A 22,156-nucleotide genomic window follows, 5' to 3' on the forward strand; every position below is an offset into this window, starting at 1 on the left:
TGCACTGTAACGGGGTTGATTATTTTTATTATAGGAAATGGTCCTATAAATTTTGGGCCCAATTTCCTGCTCGGGAGTCTAAGTCTCAAGTACTTGGTGGAGAGGTAAACTTTCTCTCCCAGCTGAAATGGTCTTTGGGGAGTTCGGTGCTTGTCTGCTTGGTCCTTATAAGATTGAGCCGCCTTTGCCAGCGCCCTCTTAACATTTTCCCAAGTTTGTCTCAACATTGCCATCCAGTCGGTCAAACTGACTGAGGAAGGGGGCTCCCTCGGGTATTCTGGCATGGGAACAAAATCCATGCCACTCACTATTTTGAACGGGGTTAGCCCCGTGCTGCTGTGGACAGCATTATTATATGCAACCTCCGCAAAAGATAGGAGGTCTGCCCAATTGGACTGCTGGTAGTCGACGTAGCATCTTAAATACTGTTCTATCATAGCGTTCAGTTTTTCTGCCCCCCCATTGGTGCTCGGGTGAAATGCTGAGCTGAGCCCTTGGGATGAACCTATGGATCGTAGAAACTCCCTCCAGAACTTTGCTGTGAACTGGACCCCTCTGTCGGAAATGATTCTCCTGTGGACTCCATGTAGGCGGTAAATGTGTTTCAGGAACAGTTTGGATAACTGACGGGCTGAAGGCAATCCACTACAAGGAATGAAGTGTGCCTGTTTGGAGAATAAGTCTATTACAGTCCAGATCACTGTATTTCCACTGCTCCTCGGTAGGTCTACTATAAAGTCCATTGCAATCTCCTCCCATGGTCTTGTTGGCTCAGCTACTGGTTGCAACAATCCAGGCGGGCACCCTGGCCTTGTCTTCATCGTGGCACAAATGGTGCAGCTTTTTACATAACTGTCTACATCCTTTCTCATATGTGGCCACCAGAACTGCCTTCGTACTAGGTGCAGAGTCTTTAGGAACCCGAAGTGTCCTGCTGGTTTAACATCGTGGCTCCTCTTGAGAATCAGGATGCGTAAACTCTGTGGGACATAGAGCTTTGTCCCCCTCCATGCTAGTTCATCTCTTTTTGTCAAGAGATGTTGATTGTCCCGATACCAGGGGTCTGTCAGTGTTTCATTTTTTAATTTTGCAGTTAAGTCACTTGCAAGTTGGCCTTGCTGGTCACGTCGTTGCCGTCTGGTGACCACTTGGGCCGCAGCTTGGGTGGAGGGGATGATGGCATTCACTACCTGCTCCCGCTCACTGTTGTATTGGGGCATCCGGGAGAGGGCATCAGCCAGGAAATTTCTCCCACCTGGGATGTGCTTAAGCTCGAAATTGAAATGATTGAAGTATTGTGCCCACCGCACTTGCCTGGGCGACAGTTTTCGTGGGGTTTTTAGGGCCTCTAGGTTTTTATGATCAGTCCAGACTTCAAATGGTTTCTGGCCTCCCTCTAGAAGGTGCCGCCAGGTCAACAAGGCCCACCTTACTGCAAACGCTTCCTTCTCCCACGCCGCCCATCGCCTCTCCGTATCGGTGAGTTTGCGGGAGGTGTAGGCGCAGGGTTGTAGATCACCTTGGTTGTTCTTTTGGAGTAACACGGCTCCTACTGCCACATCACTTACGTCTGCTTGGATGACAAAAGGCTGTTCTGGATCCGGGTGTTTTAAGACAGGTTCTTTCGCGAACAGTCCTTTTAGCATCTCAAATGCCTGTTGGCAGGTCAGGTCCCACTGTAGGGGTTGTCCCGGGCGAGGTTTCATCGCTGGGCTTCCTGTCTTTAGGAGGTCTGTCAAAGGTTTGGCAATCTTCGCGAACGAGGGGATGAATTGTCTGTAGAAATTCGCAAAGTTTGTAGAAAACTTTGCAGTTGTCTGCGGGTGCGAGGGGGCTGCCATTGTAGAACTGATTGGACCTTGGCTGGGTCCATCTCTATCCCCTCATTTGATACTCGGTAGCCCAGGTAGTCTAGCCGTGATTGGTGGAAATTGCACTTTGGCAGTTTGACATATAGGTTTGCCCGTAGCAGTTTTTTCAGTACTTGGCGGACGAGGGGTATATGTTCGTCTATGGTCTCCGTGTAGATAAGAATATCGTCCAGGTAGACGAGGACCCCTTTGTAAAGGTGTTCATGTAAGACTTCGTTTATTAACTGCATGAACACTGCCGGGGCTTTCCTCCGATAGCTTGGCTTCAGCCATAGTCCGTCCGACCAGATGTCTGGGAGGGAACGGGATGATTTAAACTCAGCCAGCCTGGATTTGGAGGAGAGTTTGGCTGTCTGTCAGGTTTCGGTGCTATCTTGAATAAACTTCATTCTCAAACGCAAACTCTAATGAATCACTTTTATTTTAAGAATAGCCGAGTCTGACATTCCTGATTTCATTTTGCAGCCAAACTGGCCCCTCCTTCCAACCCCCTCCTCTTCCGCTCTCCAACCCCAATGTCCCATTGGCCATCATGCAGATCCATCTCTACCTCCCGGCACGTTCTTTTCACAGGAATGTAGCCCCCATCCTCGTCTCCCAGGAAACACTATCTGTACATACAAAACTAGGTAAAAGTTCATCTTGTTATGTCAGCGCTGGAAGAGAGCCTAATTTGGAACGCTGACAATGGAATTTGCACACTGCCTTTTCCAATGACCTTAGCCTTCTGGCCATTTGCCAAGGCTACTGCATCTCCAACAGTGGGATCCAACCTATAAAACAGTTTAGAATTATTAACAATTGTTTGACTAGCCCCACTGTCATGTCTCTGCTATTACAATAGCTAACTTTTGCCACAGCAACTTGTCCATCTGCTGATTTTCTTCCTTGCAAATAGTTTGTCTTGCAAATAGTTTTTTCTTGCAAATAGTTTTTCTTTTGCAAACAGTTTTTCTTCAAATATGTCTTTTCAGCACAGATGAAACACCTCCATTGTTCCTGGTCTTTCTGCTTAGAAAGTCTTTGCTGATTCTGATCTCTTCTGCTTCTATATTTCTCTTTGCAGACATCTTGTCTGTTGCTCTGATCTCTGCAGACAGCCAGTCTGTTACAGTTCGCTCCTTGGGCCCCCACCTCAGGAATTTCTCCTTATGGCTTCTCCTAAAATGGCGTTTCTGCTCCTCAGAAATTAAATAAGGCTTTAAGGCCTCCAAACGTAATTACTGCTCTGGTTTGAACTCAAATACTGCAGAAACTATGTCCCATATTTCACCCAGACTGTTTAACACCATCAGCACTCTCTGAGATTGAGGAATATGCATTCCATGCTGTTCTAACTCAACAAATGGAGTCTGCATGTGATGCAAATGCTGTTCCACAGATTCTCCTGATTGCAGACGGGCTCTGTATAATTGTTTTGACAATTGCACAATATTGCATGCTGATGTGCACACTTCTTAATTTCAGCCAGAGTTCCTTTGCAGTCTTTAAATTGATAAATTGTTCATCTTCTAAACTTAAGATGATGTAGGCAGTGGTGGGATTCTGCTGGTTCTAGGGGGTTCGGCCGAACCCTTTGTTAAATTGCTGGCTCGCCCCGCCCCTTGCCCCACCCCTCCGCACCACTATTTATTGCCAATAAATAGTGGTGGGCGAGGGGCGGGCGAACCAGCAATTTAACAAAGGGTTCGGTGTTTTTTTGTAATTTTATTGGCCCGTGGAGCTTCAGCATAGGCTAATTAGCCCTTGCTTAGATCGGCTCCCGACTCTCAGCTGATTTGCTCTCAGCTGTTTTGCTCAGGGCTCTGCTGCTTGCTTGCAAAGAGTGCTGATTTTTTTTCCCTAGCTATGCTGAAAAACGAAACAGAAAGTAAAGCAGGCTGTTGGCTTTGCTGTTGTTGCAACGTGGCAAAATGAGGCAGAGAGAGATTCCTTTTTCTTTTTCTTTTTCCTCACCAAAAAAGGTAGGTGCAAACAATGGGAAATTTAGGGAAAAGAGGAGAGTTCAAGATTCTAAAACACAAAAGAAAAAAAGCTCTATTTAACTAGGGAATTGTAATAATTGAGATACTATTAATTGTATATTGTGTTGAAAGCAGAAATGGTTAAGTTGTGGTTTGGAGGAATATATGGGGGAAATTATTTGGTTTATTATTATTGGTAAATATAATTAATTGATTTGTAAGAAATTGGATTGCATGGAAATAATTGGAATATTCATGTTCATATTGATTAATATACAAAAGAGGTAGTTATATAACTAATTGATTTATATAATGTACCTTCTGCGCATGCCCCAAGATGGCGACGCCCATTTGATTGCATCTAGGGATGGCTGGCTCGTGGGCTGGTAGGGGTCTTTTGGGGTTTCCATGAACACCGGCAGCCCCTTTCCCAGCTTGAGGAGCTTCTCCCCAGCCTGATGAGGGCTTTTTTGCCCTCCGGAACCTCGCGGCTGGGGAGAAGTGAGCAGAAGACAGCGCAGGTGGAAGAACGCCGAGGCCGAACGCCGACAGCCCGGCCGCATCGGCTCCGCCGCTTTTCCTTCCTGTTTGGCCGAGGCGGCGGTGGCCAGAGAGTTGGCGGCGGCGGCGGCGGTGATGCCCAGCGAGCTCCCCCCTGGCCCTGGATGCCCAGCGAGCTCCCCCCTGGCCCTGGATGCCCTGGATGCCTCTGGAGGTTTCGTTCGGATGTTCCAGGGGCGCTAGGGTATGCTGGGAGCTCGGGTGTGGCCGACGCCGAGGACGACGCTGTGGCAATGGCGGCTGCTGTGTGGCAACCAGGTCAAGGGCGGTGGTGGCTGATGATGGTGCTGGAGAGCTGTTGGCGTTGGAGGAGAGGAGAGGAACATCAAGCCTCAGCATTGAAATGAAATGGGGGAGTTAAACCCCATTGTGCTCAGGGGCTGAAGGACACATGGCTGACATTAAGGGCTTGCGTGGAAAGACCTGGGGTTGGAGAGGCTGGTGGACGGCTCAAGCATTGGGTCGCTATGGATGGCCTCCCCCCCTCCCCCTTTTTTCTGGCCCTGTTATCAGCCTATCGGCCCAATGTGGACTTTCTTACCCCTGAGCTTGGGACCTGGCTCTGTTTCTTGTCCTGTCTCCTGGCTGTATGGAAGACAAGGCAGTTACGGGAGGATGGATGGAGCCAGTTCCATACTACGTTCGCCGCGGACGGGATGCTCATCTTCTCAAGGCCAGTAGGGCCAAACCACTGTGAGAGGGTGGTTTTGGACTTTTCTGACTTTTTCCATCTTGCCTTGATTAGGATGGCCAACCACTGTGAGAGGGTGGTTGGATAGTTCCCCCAGCTGGACTGAACGTGAGGACTCCTACCCATTACCGTGAGAGGGTAGTGGTGACTCTTCCGATTAACTTAGTCTTGCTTCCTGGACATTGGAAACCATTATTATAGACCCCCAGGCCATGTCTAGGCCAAATTTGTATTATCACTCTAGTGTTTTTAAATGTATTCTAGGGCAAAGCTTCTTGCGCTGTGAGATTCCCCCCTCTCGCAGGCTTGGCCCTCTATGTTATCGAGGGCCTACCTTAATGACGGATCTTGGGACCCCGAGAGATGGCATGTCGCAAAAAGGGGACTGAGGGGTTTTTTAAGGACATTTTTAAATAGATTTTTAAGGGGTTCTGAGGGGTGGGGAGGTTATGTGGGTTTGGGGGGAAAAAACCCACGGGGGTTGGAGACTAGTCCGGCTGCTATTAATGGTGCCATAGGGGGTACGGACTCTGGGGGAAGGGGGACTGTTAGAATGCCCTCTAGTGAGGGCTTCTCCATTAATACGCTGAGTGGGAGGGGCAGGTATGGCGGGAGCAGGGGGCCGTATCATGTGGTGGGGACACACGCTCGCTATCTTCGAGCGATTGCGTGTCCCGGTCCCCTTAGCTCTTCCCGTTCCCCAGGTTGCTTAGAGTCTCAGGGCCCGAGTCTCCGGCTGATGTTGTGTAATGCCAGGTCCGTAGTAAATAAAGCCCCCCTCATTTGTGATCTTATTCAGGATGGGGGAGCGGACCTGGCAGGTATCACGGAGACCTGGTTGGGCCATGAGGGGGGCGGTTCCCCTTGTGGAGATGTGCCCATCAGGCTTCCGTGCATTTCATCAGCCGAGAGCTCAGGGCAGGGGCAGGGGGGTGGCGGTCATTCTAAGAGAAGGTCTTGATCCGAGGGAGACCACTGTACCTCAGATAGCTGGATGTGAGTCCCTTTTTGTGAAGTGGGGTCATGGGGCACAGATGGGTTTGTTGATCACGTATCTGGCTCCCTGCCATGTGGCAACGACCCTGCCCGAACTCCTCAATGTTATAGCCGAGGTGGCGGCTGATACCCCCAGACTTGTGGTCATGGGGGATTTCAACCTGCCATCCATCGGTGAAACATCTGAGGTAGCTCGGGAGTTCATGGCTTCCATGACGGCCATGGACCTGACCCAAGTAATTCACGGCCCTACTCATATGGGGGGACACACTCTGGACTTAGTTTTTATCTCTGGTCAGTGGTTGAGTGGCCTTGATATAGGGGATGTAGATATTGAACCCTTGTCATGGTCTGACCACTCGCTCCTTTGGCTTCACTTTCTGACCGCCGCACCCCGTCGCAGGGAGGCGGAGCTGACCAGGTGGTTCCGCCTCAGGCGCCTGATGGACCCTGATAGGTTCCAGATGGAGCTTGGGCCATTTCCTGAGGCTCTAGCTCATGACTCGGCTGATGACCTGGTGGCCGCCTGGGATAGTGCAGCTGCCGGGGCTTTGGACCGGGTCGTGCCTTTGCGGCCTCTGACCCGGCACCGAACTCACTTAGCTCCTTGGTTCTCCGAGGAGCTAAGGGAGATGAAGCGCTGGAAAAGACGCCTAGAGAGCGGTTGGAGGGCCAGTCGTTCCGAATCTGACTTGACACTGGTAAGGTCTCATATTAAGAACTACCTAGTGGCGATAAAAGCGGCAAAATCTAGCTATTTTGCCACTCTTATCGCATCATCAGATAATTGCCCAGCTGCCCTGTTTAGGGTGACCCGCTCCCTTCTCCATCTGGGAGCGCGGGAGGACCCCTTGTAGGGCCGAGCTGAGGATTTTGTACAGTATCTGTATGATAAAATAACTCAGATTCGGGAAGACTTGGCCGCCGACTGGGTTAGTTCAGACGAGATGACTGAGGCAGGCCTTGAGAGTGTTATCTGGGAGTTCGATCCTGTGGCTCCCGAGGATGTGAACAGGATCTTGGGACGGCTGAACACGACCACATGTTTATTGGACCCATGTCCCTCCTGGTTGGTGCTGGCTTCCCGGGAGGTTACACGAGGCTGGCTCCAGGGGATTATCAACGCTTCTTTGAGTGAGGGTGTCCTGCCAGCCACCTTGAAAGAGGTGGTGGTGAGGCCTCTCCTCAAGAAGCCATCCCTGGATCCGGCTGTTTTGGCTAACTATCGTCCAGTCTCCAATCTTTGTTTTATTACGAAGGTTGTTGAGAGTGTGGTGGCGCGACAGCTTCCCCAGTACCTGGATGAAGCTGTCTATTTGGATCCGCTCCAGTCCGGCTTCAGACCTGGGTATAGCATGGAAACGGCATTGGTCGCGTTGGTGGATGATCTCTGGAGGGCCCGGGATAGGGGTTATTCCTCTATCCTGGTCCTATTAGACCTCTCAGCGGCTTTTAATACCATCAACCATGGTATCATGTTGCGCCGGCTGGAGGGACTGGGAGTGGGGGCACCGTTTTGCGGTGGTTCTCCTCCTATCTCTCCGACCGGTCGCAATCCGTGTTGACAGGGGGGCAGCGGTCGATCCCAATGCGCCTTGTTTGTGGGGTGCCACAAGGGTCGGTCCTCTCGCCCCTTCTGTTCAACATTTATGTGAAGCCGCTGGGTGAGATCATCCGTGGTTTTGGGGTGGAGTTCCATCAGTATGCTGATGATACTCAGCTGTACATTTCCACCCCAGATCATCCCAATGATGCCTTGGAAGTGATGTCCCAGTGCCTGGAGGCCGTGCGGGTCTGGATGGGGAGAAACAGGCTTCGACTCAACCCTTCCAAGATGGAGTGGCTGTGGCTGCCGGCGTCCCAGTATAGCCAGCTGACACCATCACTGGTTATTGGGGGCGAATCATTGGCCCCCACGGAGAGGGCCCGCAACTTGGGTGTCCTCCTGGACGCACGGCTGTCTTTAGAAGAGCATATGACAGCCGTGGCCAGGGGGGCTTTTTATCAGGTTCGCCTGATATGCCAGTTGCGCCCCTTTCTGGATCGGGACTCCCTACCCACGGTCACTCAAGCACTCGTCACCTCTCGTCTGGACTATTGTAACGCTCTCTACATGGGGCCCCCCTTGGGGTACACCCGGAGGCTCCAACTGGTGAAGAATGCGGCCGCGCGGGGGTTATGGGAGCGACGGGGCGCTCCCATGTGACTCCTCTCCTGCGCGAGCTGCATTGGCTTCCGGTGGACTTCCAGATGCGCTTCAAGGTGTTGGTGACCACCTTTAAAGCGCTCCATGGCTTAGGGCCGGGGTACTTACGGGACCGCCTTCTGCCACCAATAGCCTCCCACCGGCCGGTTCGCTCCCACAGAGAGGGCCTCCTCAGGGTGCCGTCAGCCAGACAATGTCGGCTGGCGACCCCCAGGAGGAGAGCCTTCTCTGTGGTGGCACCTACCCTTTGGAACAATCTACCCCCAGATCTCCGACCTCCGGACTTTTCGTCGGGCCCTAAAAACTTACTTTTTTCAGTTAGCTGGTCTGTCTTGATTTTATAGTTGGTTTTAAAATTTTGATACGGATTTTATATTGACAAGTTTTAAATTACGGGCCAAATTTATGTAATTATTTTAAATCTATTTTTAACTGTAATGTTATGTATAAATGTTTTTATTTTGGCTATTCACCGCCCTGAGTCTGAAAGGAGAAGGGCGGTATAGAAGTTCGATTAATAAAATAAATAATAAATATTAAAATGTTGAATTTATATTAAACAACTGTAATATTACATCATTAACCAATGTGAGGATGGATATAAAAGTAGATGACAATGGGAAGGGGTATAATATAGAATAGAAGGGAAAAATTGAATTTGATTAAGATTAGAGATGAAGATGAAGGGTAATATTGGTTTTTTACAAAAATAGATGAGGAATAAATATGGCAAAAAGGAAATATAGAAATTGTAAATTTAATTGAAATGACTAAACACTGTTTAAATTTGTGAACCGGCCAAATACTCTGTCCAAAGAAAATACATTGTATGTTTGTATGTGTGTTTCTAATTATTGTTATTTATTCATATTTGTTCTCTTTTATTCTTTAAAGTTTAACAATTCATTCTTTATCTTAATATCTTTATATTTGTTTGGGGTTGGCTTTCTTCCTTTCATCTTTTTTATTGTACAGCAATCTTTCTCCTCAAACCTACCACCTCTCTCGTTTCTTTCCTTCTTATTTTCTCTTCCTCCCCTTCTTCTTCTCCTCCCTACTTCCTCTTCCTTTCTCCTGCTCCTCCTCTCTTCCTCCCTCTCTTACCCTCACTCCTACTCTAATTTCCCTTCCCTTCCTTCATCCCTCTCTATTGCTGTATCCTTTTATGCATATGGACTACTCAGAGGGCTGAAAAAATTATTTCTGACTGGTCCTCGCACTTTTGACCAGTCCTCGAACTTACGACTGTCCTCACATTTTACGTTTTTGCCCTATCTTGTCACCATGGTGAAGAGAAGCAGTTGTGAAATGAGTGACACGGTTGTTAAGAATGCTACAATGGGCATAAATGATGACCAGTCATAAGTGCGAAGACCGGTCAAAAGTGCGAGGACCAGTCAGAAATCACTTTTTTCAGCCCTCTGGGTAGTCCTTTTGTGCATATGGACTACTCAGAGGGCTGAAAAAGTTATTTTTGACTGGTCCTCACACTTTTGACCAGTCCTCGAACTTACGACTGTCCTCACATTTTACATTTTTTGCCCTATCTTGTCACCATGATGAAGAGAAGCAGTTGTGAAATGAGTGACACGGTTGTTAAGAATGCCGCAACGGGCATAAATGTGAGGATGGTCATAAGTGCGAGGACCAGTCAGAAATGACTTTTTTCAGCCCTCTGTAGTCCCTATGCAGATAGCCACGCCCACCGGTCACATGACCAGCTAGCCACGCCTACCCAGTCACATGACCAGCTAGCCACGCCCACCCAGTCACATGACCGCCAAGCCACACCCCCAACTAAGCCACGCCCACAGAACCAGTTGTTAAAAAAATTGAATCCCACCACTGGATGTAGGCCATTGCTTTATCATGCAGCCTCTGATCTGCAGCTGCCATTGGCCCCTGGGGTGGATTAACAACAATATCCCAGAGCTCCTTAGCCTTCAGGAAACATTCCATCTTTGCAGCCCAAAAAATATAATTATTCTGTCCCAAACAAGGCAGAAAGCTCTCCTTAAATTCAACAACCATCCTGCAAGCCTTTTCTGCCTTGTCTCTCTGTTAACACAGGCAGTCTCTCAGTTTAATTACAGTTCAGTCTTTCTGTGTCTGGTGTGCTCTGAGCCCATAACCTGTCAAGAGTTTGTTGCAGCACACACAATCAGACACACAATTAAATAATTTCAAAGGGTTCAAATTATATACCCTGTTTTCCCCAAAATAAGACCTCCCCAGATAATAAGCCCAATCAGGCTTTTGAGCGCATGCCCAGACTCCAAACTGTCTCTTATGGCCCCATACAAACAAATACTAAATGAGCCAAGGTGGCGCAGTGATTAGAGTGTTCAAATCTCACTCGCTCAAGGTTGATTCAGCCTTCCATCCTTCCAAGAAGGGTAAAATGAGGAGCCAGATTGTTGGGGGCAATATGCTGACTCTGTAAAACCACTTAGAGAGGGCTGTAAAAGCACTATGAAGTGGTATGTAAGTGCTATTGCTATTGCTACTATGTTTCAGTTTCCAAACAGTCCTCAATGGCTGACTTAGTTGCTATGCCTATTCATTGGCTGACCTGTCACCTATTCCAGTCTATGAACATTCATAGTATGCAATACAGTTTTTCACCTCTTTCAATTCCATTTTTTTCTCTTTCATTATAAAAAAATATTTTCTTTCTGTTGCTTTTGGTTTTGTTTTGTAAGAGTCATTTTCATACTATGAGTAAGTCTGAAATAGTATGGTATTAAGCATGATAGTATAAATTTTTAAACATTTTAATGTATTTTACATAGCATGTTATCTGTAAGGATTGCCTCTCCTTCCAACTTAAGAAAGTAAAAACTCTTGAAACGCATTTTTTCAAAAAGGAACTTTTATTTAGCAGAAGTGACAGCAATGGATTCAAAGCAACATATGAATACCCTTAGGCAAGACAAGTAGGATTAAAGCAGTAGAGACCCCTCCCTTTAGCCAGAATGCAGATTTTAGCCAATACACAAGTGTGAAGATGTTTTCTTTACCAGCTGCCCTGAGAACCGGATAAGCATGTATTCCTGTCGCTATCCTCCATTATCCTTTAAAATGAAACAGCCCACATGGCCATCATAAACATTCCCCAAAGTTAAGCACCCTGAGGGATCTCAGGGCGCTTTGGCACCAGGATATAGATTGTAAAATATCTGTTGACACAGGCAATGCTAATAAATTGAATCCAAGGGGCCCCCCTTCTCCCAACTGAATGGCAGCGTCACTTATAGGGATCTGACATTATCTATTTTTTAAAGCTATATGGTAATGTATTAGTATTTTGCAGAATTTCAAAAGGATGGTCTCTTCAACAAAGAATTAAAACTGCTTCTCAATTCAGTGAGCACTTTTGTACAATTCTTTTAATAGTACGGTATATAGTCAATCACTCAATCAACACGTGAGAATAATTTCTACCCTTAATCATTACTGGGGTTTTAGTTGTAATGTACTATTAGTTATAATTGGTTGTACTATAGTTGTAATGTTTGTTTTAACCTAAATACTCCTGGTATTTTCCCTTTCAGCCTTCCATTCCATGTTTGGCCCAGGTGCAAGGAGAATACTAGCAGTAGCACATTCCCACAGTGGAGTGCCAGCAGTGCATCACCCTGCTCGAACAGAGCCTCCCCCAATTTATGAGGATGCGATACATATGAATAGATTCACAGTGGCTCGAAGTGGAGAAAGAGTCCCAGATTTGGAGCTGATGCCAGAGGAGAAACAGACAATAGATACTGAGAAAGAAGTCCAGGAAGCACATTCCACAGAGAGCTAAGACTCCCAAGTCAGATGATCAGCAAGTCTTCCAAAGAAACCTTCACATATATATACAGCTACTTTGATTGCTCCTGTTTTACCAGAACCTCATATCATATTTACCAAATCCTCCATTTTTAATACTATAATGCTAAAAATGTGCAAAATAAGAAATAAATTGCATATAACATGCTCATACACATATACATGTGTTAACAACATACATCAAGGAACATGTTTGCAAAAATGTAAAACAGGTTTCTGAAGTACATCTTTTTCTTCTAGATCAGGGGTGTCAAACTCAAGGCCCGGGGGCCAGATCCAGCCTGTGGGGAGCTTAGATCTAGCCCATGAGATCACCCTGTAAGGACTGGCCCATGGTGCCACTGCCAGCAAAAATGGGCTTGCAAGGGCCACGGGCAGCCCGCGCAAGCTCTGTTTTTGCTGGCAGAGGGTTGCAGGAGGCTGTTGCAGCTGAAAATGGAGCTCAGGAGCCTGTTTTTGCTGGCAGAGTACTGGGGTCACCACAGATGCCTCTGACACGAGTGACATTGAGCTGGCCACACCCACCCCGGCCACACCAACCCCGGCCCCCTGAGGTCAAACACAACCCTGATGCGGCCCTCAATGTAATTGAGTTTGACACCCGTGTTCTAGATCTACTACTTTCATACCTAAAAGATATCCCAGAGTGCATCACTCACTTTCCGAAACAGTTTTAGGGTTATTACAACTGTTCTCATGCAATGTTTTTATTTTCTTCTCTTTCAACAAATACGTCCATTCAGATTAGTGGGCTTCACACAAACAAAACCACAAAGATTGGAATTGATTGATTGATTGATTGATTGATTGATTGAATGAATTTCTATACCGCCCTTCTCCCGAAGGACTCAGGGCGGTGAACAGATTAAGATTTCATATACATATAATATTTTATATATATATAAACAGTAAATAATAAATTGAGTCAACTTGGTGTATCTGCTAAGACCTTGGCATAGAATTTAGATGTTTATGCTAGCCCTGCTTGTTGAAACAGAAAGGTCTTCAGGGCACGTTGGAAAGTGCGAAGATCTGAGATTATTCGTATCCAGGGGGTATTTTGTTCCAAAGAGTAGGTGCCCCCACAGAGAAGGCTCTCTCCCTTGCAACTACTAGACGACGTTGTTTTAATGATGGTACTATGAGTAGGCCTACTCTGTGAGAGCGTATTGGTTGGTAGGAAGTTATCGGTTGCAGCAGGTGGTCTCGTAAGTACTCTGTCAGCGTTCCAAATTATGATCTCTTTCAGCGCTGACATGAAATCAATGAAAGACACAGAAAGACTTGCTTTAATGCTGGGATGAACTTTCACCTAGTTCCTGGCTCTTCAGCAGATAGCGTTACGTGGGCAACAGAGGGAGGGGGGAAATTCCTGTGAAAAGAAAGTGCATGGGACGAAGAGATGGATCTGCATGGTGGCCAATGAGACATTGGGTTGAAGAACGGAAAGGGAGGGGTTTGGAAGGAGGTGCCAATCTTGGCTGCACCAGAGTTCAGGCATGTCGTTTTCTATTCTTAAATAAAGAAAAAAGATTCATTAGAGACTTTGCATTTGAGAATGAAGTTTATTTAAGATAGCAACGAAACCTGACATACTCAGGTCCTAAGCCATGGAGCATTTTAAAGGTAAGAACCAATACCTTGAAGCGCACTCGGAAGGCCACCGGAAGCCAGTGCAGCTCGCGTAGAAGAGGTGTTACATGCGAGCACGATGTTGCTCCCATAATTACTCGCGCGGCCGCATTCTGGACCAGTTGGAGTTTCCGGGTGCACTTCAAGGGGAGCCCCATGTAGAGAGCATTGCAGTAGTCAAGTCGGGAAATGATGAGGGCTTGAGTGACTGTGCGTAATGAGTCCCGGTCTAGAAAGGGACGCAATTGGCGAATCAGGCGAATCTGATAGAAAGCTCCTCTGGCCACGGCTGTTATATGATCTTCTAAAGTCAGTGGTGCATCCAGGAGGATGCCTAAATTGCGAGCTTTCTCTGTGGGGGTCAATGACTCGTCCCCAATAGTCAGTGATGGGACTAACTGGCTGTACTGGGACGCCGGCAGCCACAGCCACTCAGTCTTGGAAGGGTTGAGTCGAAGCCTGTTTCTCCCCATCCAGACCCGTACGGCCTCAAGGCACCGGGACATCACTTCAAGGGCATCATTGGGGTGGTTTGTGGTGGTGATGTACAGCTGAGTGTCATCAGCGTACAGATGACATCACACCCCAAAACCACGGATGATCTCCCCCAACGGCTTCACATAAATGTTGAACAGGAGAGGCGAGAGGACCGACCCCTGTGGCACCCCGCAAATAAGGGGCCTCAAGGTCGATCTCTGTTCACCTGTTAACACTGACTGCGACCTGTCAGAGAGGTAGGACGAGAACCACCGTAATATGGTGCCTCCCACTCCCAGCCCCTCCAACCGGTGTAGCATGATACCATGATCAATGGTATCAAAAGCCGCTGAGAGATCTAATAGGACCAGGATAGAGGAACATCCCTTATCCCGAGCCCTCCAGAGATCATCAACCAACATGACCAATGCTTTTTCTGTGCTGTATCCAGGCCTGAAGCCGGACTGGAACGAGTCTAGATAGACAGCTTCATCCAGGTACTGTGGGAACTGTCGTGCCACCACACTTTCGACAACCTTCGCTAAAAAGCGAAGGTTGGAGACTGGACGGTAGTTTGCTAAAACAGCCGGATCCAGAGAGGGCTTCTTAAGGAGGGGTCTCACCAACGCCTCTTTCAAGGCGGGAGGTAAGAATCCCTCGCTCAGAGAAGTGTTAATAATTCTCTGGAGCCAGCTACGTGTAACCTCCCGGGTAGCCAGCACTAGCCAGGAAGGGCACGGGTCCAATAAACATGTGGTCGCTATTATTATTATTCATGACTATTGAATAGCTCATATGCTAACTATTTATAATCAGGCTTTTAGTTTTGTCTTCCATTCCTTGAAGTAAGGATCAAATTCTTAGGTGATTGAAATTTTGCATTATTATTTTAGAATCCTATGAAGTGACACCCACTATTTATGATTGGTGAATTTTGGATAGTGAATTACCTCTGGGAGCCAAAATCCTATCCAGAATCCCAGAATAGTGATGGGAATGTCCCGACGCGCTCATGTTAAACCCCTCCTGCACGACCTGCATTGGTTACCAGTTGCCCTCCGTGTGAGATTCAATAAGCCCTACATGGCTTAGGACCGGGGTATTTGGCAGACTATCTGCGGCCAGCAACAGCTCCCCATCGCCCGGTGCATTCCCACAGAGAGGGCCTACTCGGGGTGCTGTCAGCCAGACAGTGTCGGCTGGTGACCCCGAGAGAGCGGGCCTTCTCTGTGGGCGCACCTACCCTCTGGAATCAGCTCCCCCTGGAGCTCCGGATGGCCCCCGACCTTCGCTCTTTCCGCCGCAAACTAAAAATGTGGCTATTTCGCCTGGCCGGCCTGGACTGATGGGGGTTTTTAAAATGGATTTTAATTGATTTTAGGGATTTTATTTGTAACTTTTAACCCGAAGTTTTTGTTTTATTTTTCTGTTTTATTGTTGTGAGCCGCCTTGAGTACTCTCGGAGAAAGGGCAGCAAAATAAATAAATAAATAAATAAATAAATAAATAAATAAATAAATAAGTAAATAAGTAAGTAGATAAATAAATAAATAATAATAAATAAATAAATAAATAAGAAAGAAAGAAAGAAAGAAAGAAAGAAAGAAAGAAAGAAAGAAAGAAAGAAAGAAAGAAAGAAAAGAAAGTTTTAGGTGTGGCAGAGTAATTTCTAGGCCTGATCCAGAATCCATCCATTTATTGCATGTTCTGCATTGCCTATTACTATATCTTGTTACCATATCTTATTAAGCCACTTCAATAAAAGAAAAATAGCTGACAAAAACTAAAAATATACTATCAAATCAACCAAAAAATCATGAAAATATCAACACATGCATCCACATATCAGAAACAGAAATGCCATAATATTTATAAGGCAATGAATTCTTTATTAATGGATGACTTACACTACAGATATTTCCTCTTTATGAATGTATGCTTAAATATTAATGTTAAAGTTAAGACTGTTTGTCTCTCTGTGCCTGAGAAGATGGAAAGAAGAAGACAGATGAATTGCCAACGATTCCTATAAATCTTTTAATTCTATCTCAATTTCTAAGAGAATAAACATTTAGAATAATTCTGCTGTTTGAGTCAGGCTTTATGGTATGATTAGGAATATTTGGAGAGTCAGAAGAAACTCGCCCATTTGCTCTAATGAATACTTTCAAAGGTTAAATGCTGTATCACAAATTTAATATACTTTTCTTTTATGTTGGGACAACTGTGGTGGTTTATGTGAGCAGAAGTCCAATATACCTGGAATGTCAGATCTGCCAACAAACAGCTTCAGTGCTGCTTCATTTCGCTTTGATGGCAGCCTGCCATAAAATGCGGGGAGGTGAATTGGGAAAGTAGGGAGGGGACATGACAGGAATCAGAGGTGCCATCCAGAGACAATGGTTGAAAAATCCAAAGACACAGCCTGGGAATGGAATGCAAAATGCCCATTCAAAGAGACGCCAAAATGTGGAACTATTACCAAAACACCTAATTGGAACCTTATTGGACACAACCAAGATGACCAAGAGGAGAGGGCATGGGAGAAGGAAAAATTACCAGGGTTACATGGGAAAGCCTCAGATCTGGCTTTGCTATATTGTAACCAATTGGCTTCAGTAAAAATTATACTTTTCCCTACAAATGGAGTTGGTTTTTCCAAGCTAGGACAGCCTCATGGAGGGTGCTAGCCTCGATAAGACAGAAGTAATATAAAATACTGTACAAAAAATACAAAATATCGACACATTTCATTTATATAGCATTGCACATTATTGGGTTCATATAGTCTTCGACTTACAAGCACAACTGAGCCCAAAATTTCTATTGTTAAGCAAGACAGTTGTTAAATGTTTTGTCCATTTTACAATCTTTCTTGTCACAGTTGCTAAGTGAATTACTGCAGTTAAGTTAGTAACATAATTGTTAAGTGGCTTCCCCATTGACTTTTCTCATCAGAAGTTTGCAAAAGGTGATCACATATCCCTGGGACACTGCCATAAATATGAGCCAGTTGCCAAAAATCCTAATTTGGTCACATAACCATAGGAACGCTGCAACAGTTGTGAGTGTGAAAAATGGTTGTTAGTTTGTCAGTGTAATTATGAGCTGGGATAGCCATAACAACAAGTCAGCCAATGGGAACTGTCTGGTGACTGAGAGTCAGGTCAGACAGCTTGGAACCTGGGCGTGGCTTGGCTTCACTGGACTGTATATATATATATATATAAGGATTTTATTGCTTTAGTGATTATATAGATTCTGTGCTTCTGGATTCTGATTTCTGGTTCTGGCTTCTGCTGCATGGTTATTGTATACATGCATCATGATTTATATTATTGTATATAAATTGTATATAAACAAGTTTCTTCTATAAATGAATCCTGCTGAATTATCTACTTGTGTGCTGGTTGGATTGCTGCAAACTCTAACAAAGTTACTTTTTTCAGTGCTCTTGTAACTTTGAACAGTCACTAAATGAATAGTTGGAAGTCAACCAACCATCTGTCTCGGGGCAGAGAGAAAGTTGCACATCTCCCCGAGTCTGAGATGCGTGCAACACCAACAAGGCCACTGACACTGGCCAGGCCCGGCTGCAGCTGATGCTCCACATTGTAATGGGCTCCAGGAGGAGCAGGGGGATGCCGTCTCCCCCATTGTGAAGCGCGCTAAAATTAAGTATGTTGTGCAAGGCGCTGCAAGAGCAGCGAGCAGGCCATGGAGGCAGCAAGAACACCAGTGTCAGCAGCAGCTGGGCCGGGCCAGTGTCTTGGGGCAGAGAGAAAGTTGTGCATCTCCCCAAGCGACCAAGGTGCGTGCAGTACCAACAAGAAGAGGCAAGTACAGGGCCGCTTCGCTCCTGCTCTGGAATATGGAGCAAGTCTCCATCCACCGCCATCGCCCTTACCTTCTCAAGCGAGGAGTGACTGGGAGGATGAGGGGCGGGGCCAGCCAGTGGTGGGTTCAGCTGGCAGAAAGCCACAGCAGGGGGACAAAAGAGCTTCATTTATCTGGGAACCTGAAATGACTCTTGATTTAAATCATATGGTAAAAAACACCCAAAGAAGAAAGAACAACATCAGCAAAACAAAAAAACAAACAAACCCTCACCTGTTTTTGCAAATGGTTCAAGAGGGAACACACAGACACACACACACGAGAAAAAGACAGAAAGAGATGAGAGAGAAAGAGAAAGACAGAGACAGAGATGAGATAGCGATGTGAGAGAATGAGAGAGGTGAGAGAAATAGATGAGAGAGAGAGAGAGAGAGAGAGACCCGTTTCCCACAGAAAACACTGGGAGCCACAAGTGAGGCTGGGGGGGGTGTCATGTGACTGGATGGGAGTGAGTGTTGTTGAGTTGGCCACGCCCATACAGGTTTTGTGGCTCCCGGTGTTTCCTTTTCTGTGTGAAATGGGTCCAAATGGCTCTTTGAATGTTTAAGGTTGCAGACCCCTGATCTAGAACTACCTGTACATCTTTCATCCAAATAAGCTTGAATTTACTCATTTGCTGAAGAGAAGGCGAATAATGGATTCATGGACATAAAAATCCAAGAATAGAAACAAACCTTTCTAGTTTCAGTTAACCATCACTCATCTCTACGTGATATATACCCAAGCCTACTACACATAGGATTGTATATATATCTACTTGATATATACACAGCCTACACATAGGCTTTGGTTGTGTCCCATAAATTTTGAGTGGTTGTATGTTCATTCCAATTTTCCCTTAGGAAAAACACTAGTTCTTTTTCTACATATTGGACATAGTTCTTTTCTTTCACAACTCTCTGGTTCATGGTCCTTTCCTATTTGCTTCTCCTTTTGATTTAACTATTAATGGGTTGTGGTCCGCCCAGATATTTGGTGCTATTTCTATTTCTGCTATATCTTTCTCCATTTCCAGGTCCATCCACACTATATCAATCCTGGACCATGAATTGTGAGGGTTGGAAAGAAAGTATATTGGTTCTTCTGTGGGTTGACTTCTCTTCATACGTCTTTTAGGTTTAATTCTTGGGTCATTTCAAAAAATGTGTTTGGTAATGTTCTCCTTTCATGATTTATTTTTGCCTGTTTTATAATCTTTCTTTGGATCTACTACCGCATTGAAGTCCCCTAGTAAACATACATTGTTCAACTCTAATTCTGCTATCTGTTTGTTTAATTTACTGTAGTATTCTTTCTGATTTGTATTTGGTGCGTATATTAATATTCTTTTTTTTGATACTTCAATTAATAATGTTCTTCCCTCTTCATCTGTATATAATTGTTTAGGTTTTAGCCATTTCCCTTTTCTTTGTTTCAGCCAAGGCTAGCTTGGGAGATTCCAGGATACCACCTTTTCCTTTTTTGATGTGAATCTCCTGTAGGCATGTGATGTCCGTATTTTGTTTTTGGAGTTTGAAATTGTTTGTCTTCTTTTTATAGGTGAGTTTAGTTCATTTATATTAACCGATATTAATTTCACTTCTTCCTCCATTCTATTACTTGTTTGTTGCTCCTGTTCCTCTCCTTGATTTTATTTCCCTTTGGTTTCTTGTCCTCGCTCCTTTTCTTTCCTGGTCTTCCGTATCCGTCCTCTCTCTCACTTCTTGGTTCCTCAGTCTGTTGCTCCTCTTGGCTTTTAGTTTCTAACTCTCTGCTGTCCAATTCTTCCCCTATGTAATGTTCATAAAATTCCTGGGCTTTATCTATAGTGTCAACTTTTATTTTCTTATCTTGCCATGATATTAGCATGCCTTCAGATATCAACCAACAGAACATTTTTATCAATTGTGAGGAGAGAAATTGCTCTTCTTTGCTCTCTAATTCTCATCGGTAACTGTTTGAGGGTTATGACTTCTTTTCCTTTATAGATCAACTGGTCATCTCTTGTTCTTTCGTAGATTTCATCTCTGATGACTTTTTTTGCAAGTCTTACATGTATTTCACGGGGTAATCTATATTGTCGTGAATAATTGGAATGCACTTTGTATATTTCATCAATGTTGTTCCTCAGTTCACATTTATCCATTTGCAATGATTCCGCTAACAATTCTGTCATAAATTTTGGTAGATCCTCTTCCTTAGTCTCTGTTATGTTTTAGAATCTCAAGTAAAATGAGGATCTTTCTAATTCTAGATGGATTATTGCCTCCTCAAGATCTCTGTTCGCTGCTGTCAGCCTTTCTTCCATTGCTTCGTCTCTTTTCAGTTTGTTCTGTTATTGCTTCTACCATTTTTATCTTCTGCTCATTTTTGGCTATTGTTTCCTGAATATTCCCCATTCTATCGTCCAATTTCTTTATATCTTCTTTCACTTCACCTAGTTCACCTTTCATTTCCTCATGGTTGTTGTTTATTGATTCTTGTATTTTCATCATAACCTCCTGAATCATATGTAATGTGGCTTGCATGTTTTGTAGGGTAAGTGCAGATCCTGGTTTTTCGCTGCTTGACATGTCTGTTGTTGACTTCTGACCTGCTGGAGAGGCTATTGTTGGCATTGTTTTCTTTACAGTTTTGGTAACTGTAGATGTGTTTGACATCTTTAGCTTTTTGAAGAGTTTATTCCCCAATATCATAAGTTTCTAATCTTTCACTCCAATAGGTCTTTTCCTAGTCACTACCCCTGCTTGTATCCCTTTTTGTAACTGATAATTAACAATAGAAATGTAATATAATTCACTGATTAGGTCCAACAATTAATATCAATTTTCTATATAGTTTTATATATGTCACAGTTATAAATTACTATATTTATAATTATTATTGTTATAAATTTAATATGAATTGTCCTGACTTAACTATATTAAAAGGAAAGAAAAAAGAAGTAAATATATATAAGTTATTGAATAATCTATTACAGTTTTTTTGCTATATAAATCTATATTAAGTATATGTAAAATGTAAATATATATAAAATATTAAATTTGTAAAGCTAAAGATTCTATATAAATATCACAGTAATAAATATCTCTAGATTATATAAAAAACTATAAAAAGTATTTGAGTAATCTTCTGATTACTGATTATAGATGAGTCCAATCCAAAGTCCTTCATCGGAATCACCAAAGTTCTTTATTCTTCGATCTGTCTACTTCCTCTGCAACTTCCCTGTTCTCCACATTCAAGATGACAGCTTCCCTCAAATTGCACAGTCACTGTCCCCTCTCTTCACTTTTCTCTGTCTCTGTAACTAAGAAGACCCTTTCTTTTCTTCTTTTTCCAGTCCGTTCACCACCTACACAAACTCTCAACACATATCCCACAACTTCAGTATCAGAGATCTATATGATTTTCCAACACAACAGTCGTTCGAATCACTGCTCGCAATCGCTTTCACTCTGCCAATTCTGTGCTGACTCCGTCTTCTTTTTCCACTCCTACCACTAAGGCGCGGCTCTTCCCACTTTGGAGACTCACTTGATTACTCGTTTGTAAATTCCACCAATTTAGAGAAGTAACTCGGTATCTCACTTTATTTTGGCAGTCTCCACCGATACTTCTTGCTGTTTCTCATGTTTTGCTTCCTCCGCCATTCAATCAGGCCGTCATGCCTCTGGACCTAACCATGACAGCTGGTCTCTTCCATGCAGGATTTCAGAGATTCCACCCTCTGCAACGGGGGGGATCGCTCTTTTCCCTGTCACCCTTGGATTATCCCCTCTCTATCGCTGACCTCTCCAAGGTCCAACTTTGCCGTTGCTGGCCTCCAGACACAAATATCAGACAGAAAGAGCGGAGTCCTGTTCTCCTGTACAGCACCACCGTGACGTCACCCCAGATGAATGGATTTCTATCTGCAATATTTGCGTTGCCTATAAATAGATCTATCTAGATACTTGTCTTCCTCTTTCAATAAGCTCTTTATCTCTTAAGTGCAGACATCTGCTGCAGGCTATTAAGGAAAGTGGGGGCTGCTTTCTGCCTAAAAAAA

The 22,156-nt window shown here is 44.8% G+C and overlaps 1 protein-coding gene and 1 long non-coding RNA gene across 8 annotated transcripts in view; one reads left to right on the top strand and one right to left on the bottom strand.

Annotated features, from left to right (window-relative positions):
* Nucleotides 1–12,277, top strand: part of TMEM52B (transmembrane protein 52B) — a 32,525-nt gene extending 20,248 nt beyond the window's left edge. Inside the window, exon 6 of the mRNA XM_087888449.1 lies at nucleotides 11,844–12,277. Within this exon, the coding sequence (XP_087744575.1) occupies nucleotides 11,844–12,094 (251 nt within the window). The 3' untranslated portion in view covers nucleotides 12,095–12,277. The remainder of the gene's footprint in view (nucleotides 1–11,843) is intronic.
* Nucleotides 1–22,156, bottom strand: part of LOC132711427 (uncharacterized) — a 74,232-nt gene that overhangs the window by 50,719 nt on the left and 1,357 nt on the right. The gene's annotated exons all lie outside the window — the stretch shown is intronic.

The sequence above is a fragment of the Pantherophis guttatus genome, chromosome 2, assembly GCF_059756535.1.
Source record: "Pantherophis guttatus breed Tessera chromosome 2, ASM5975653v1, whole genome shotgun sequence".
Classification (NCBI taxonomy): Eukaryota; Metazoa; Chordata; class Lepidosauria; order Squamata; family Colubridae; genus Pantherophis; species Pantherophis guttatus.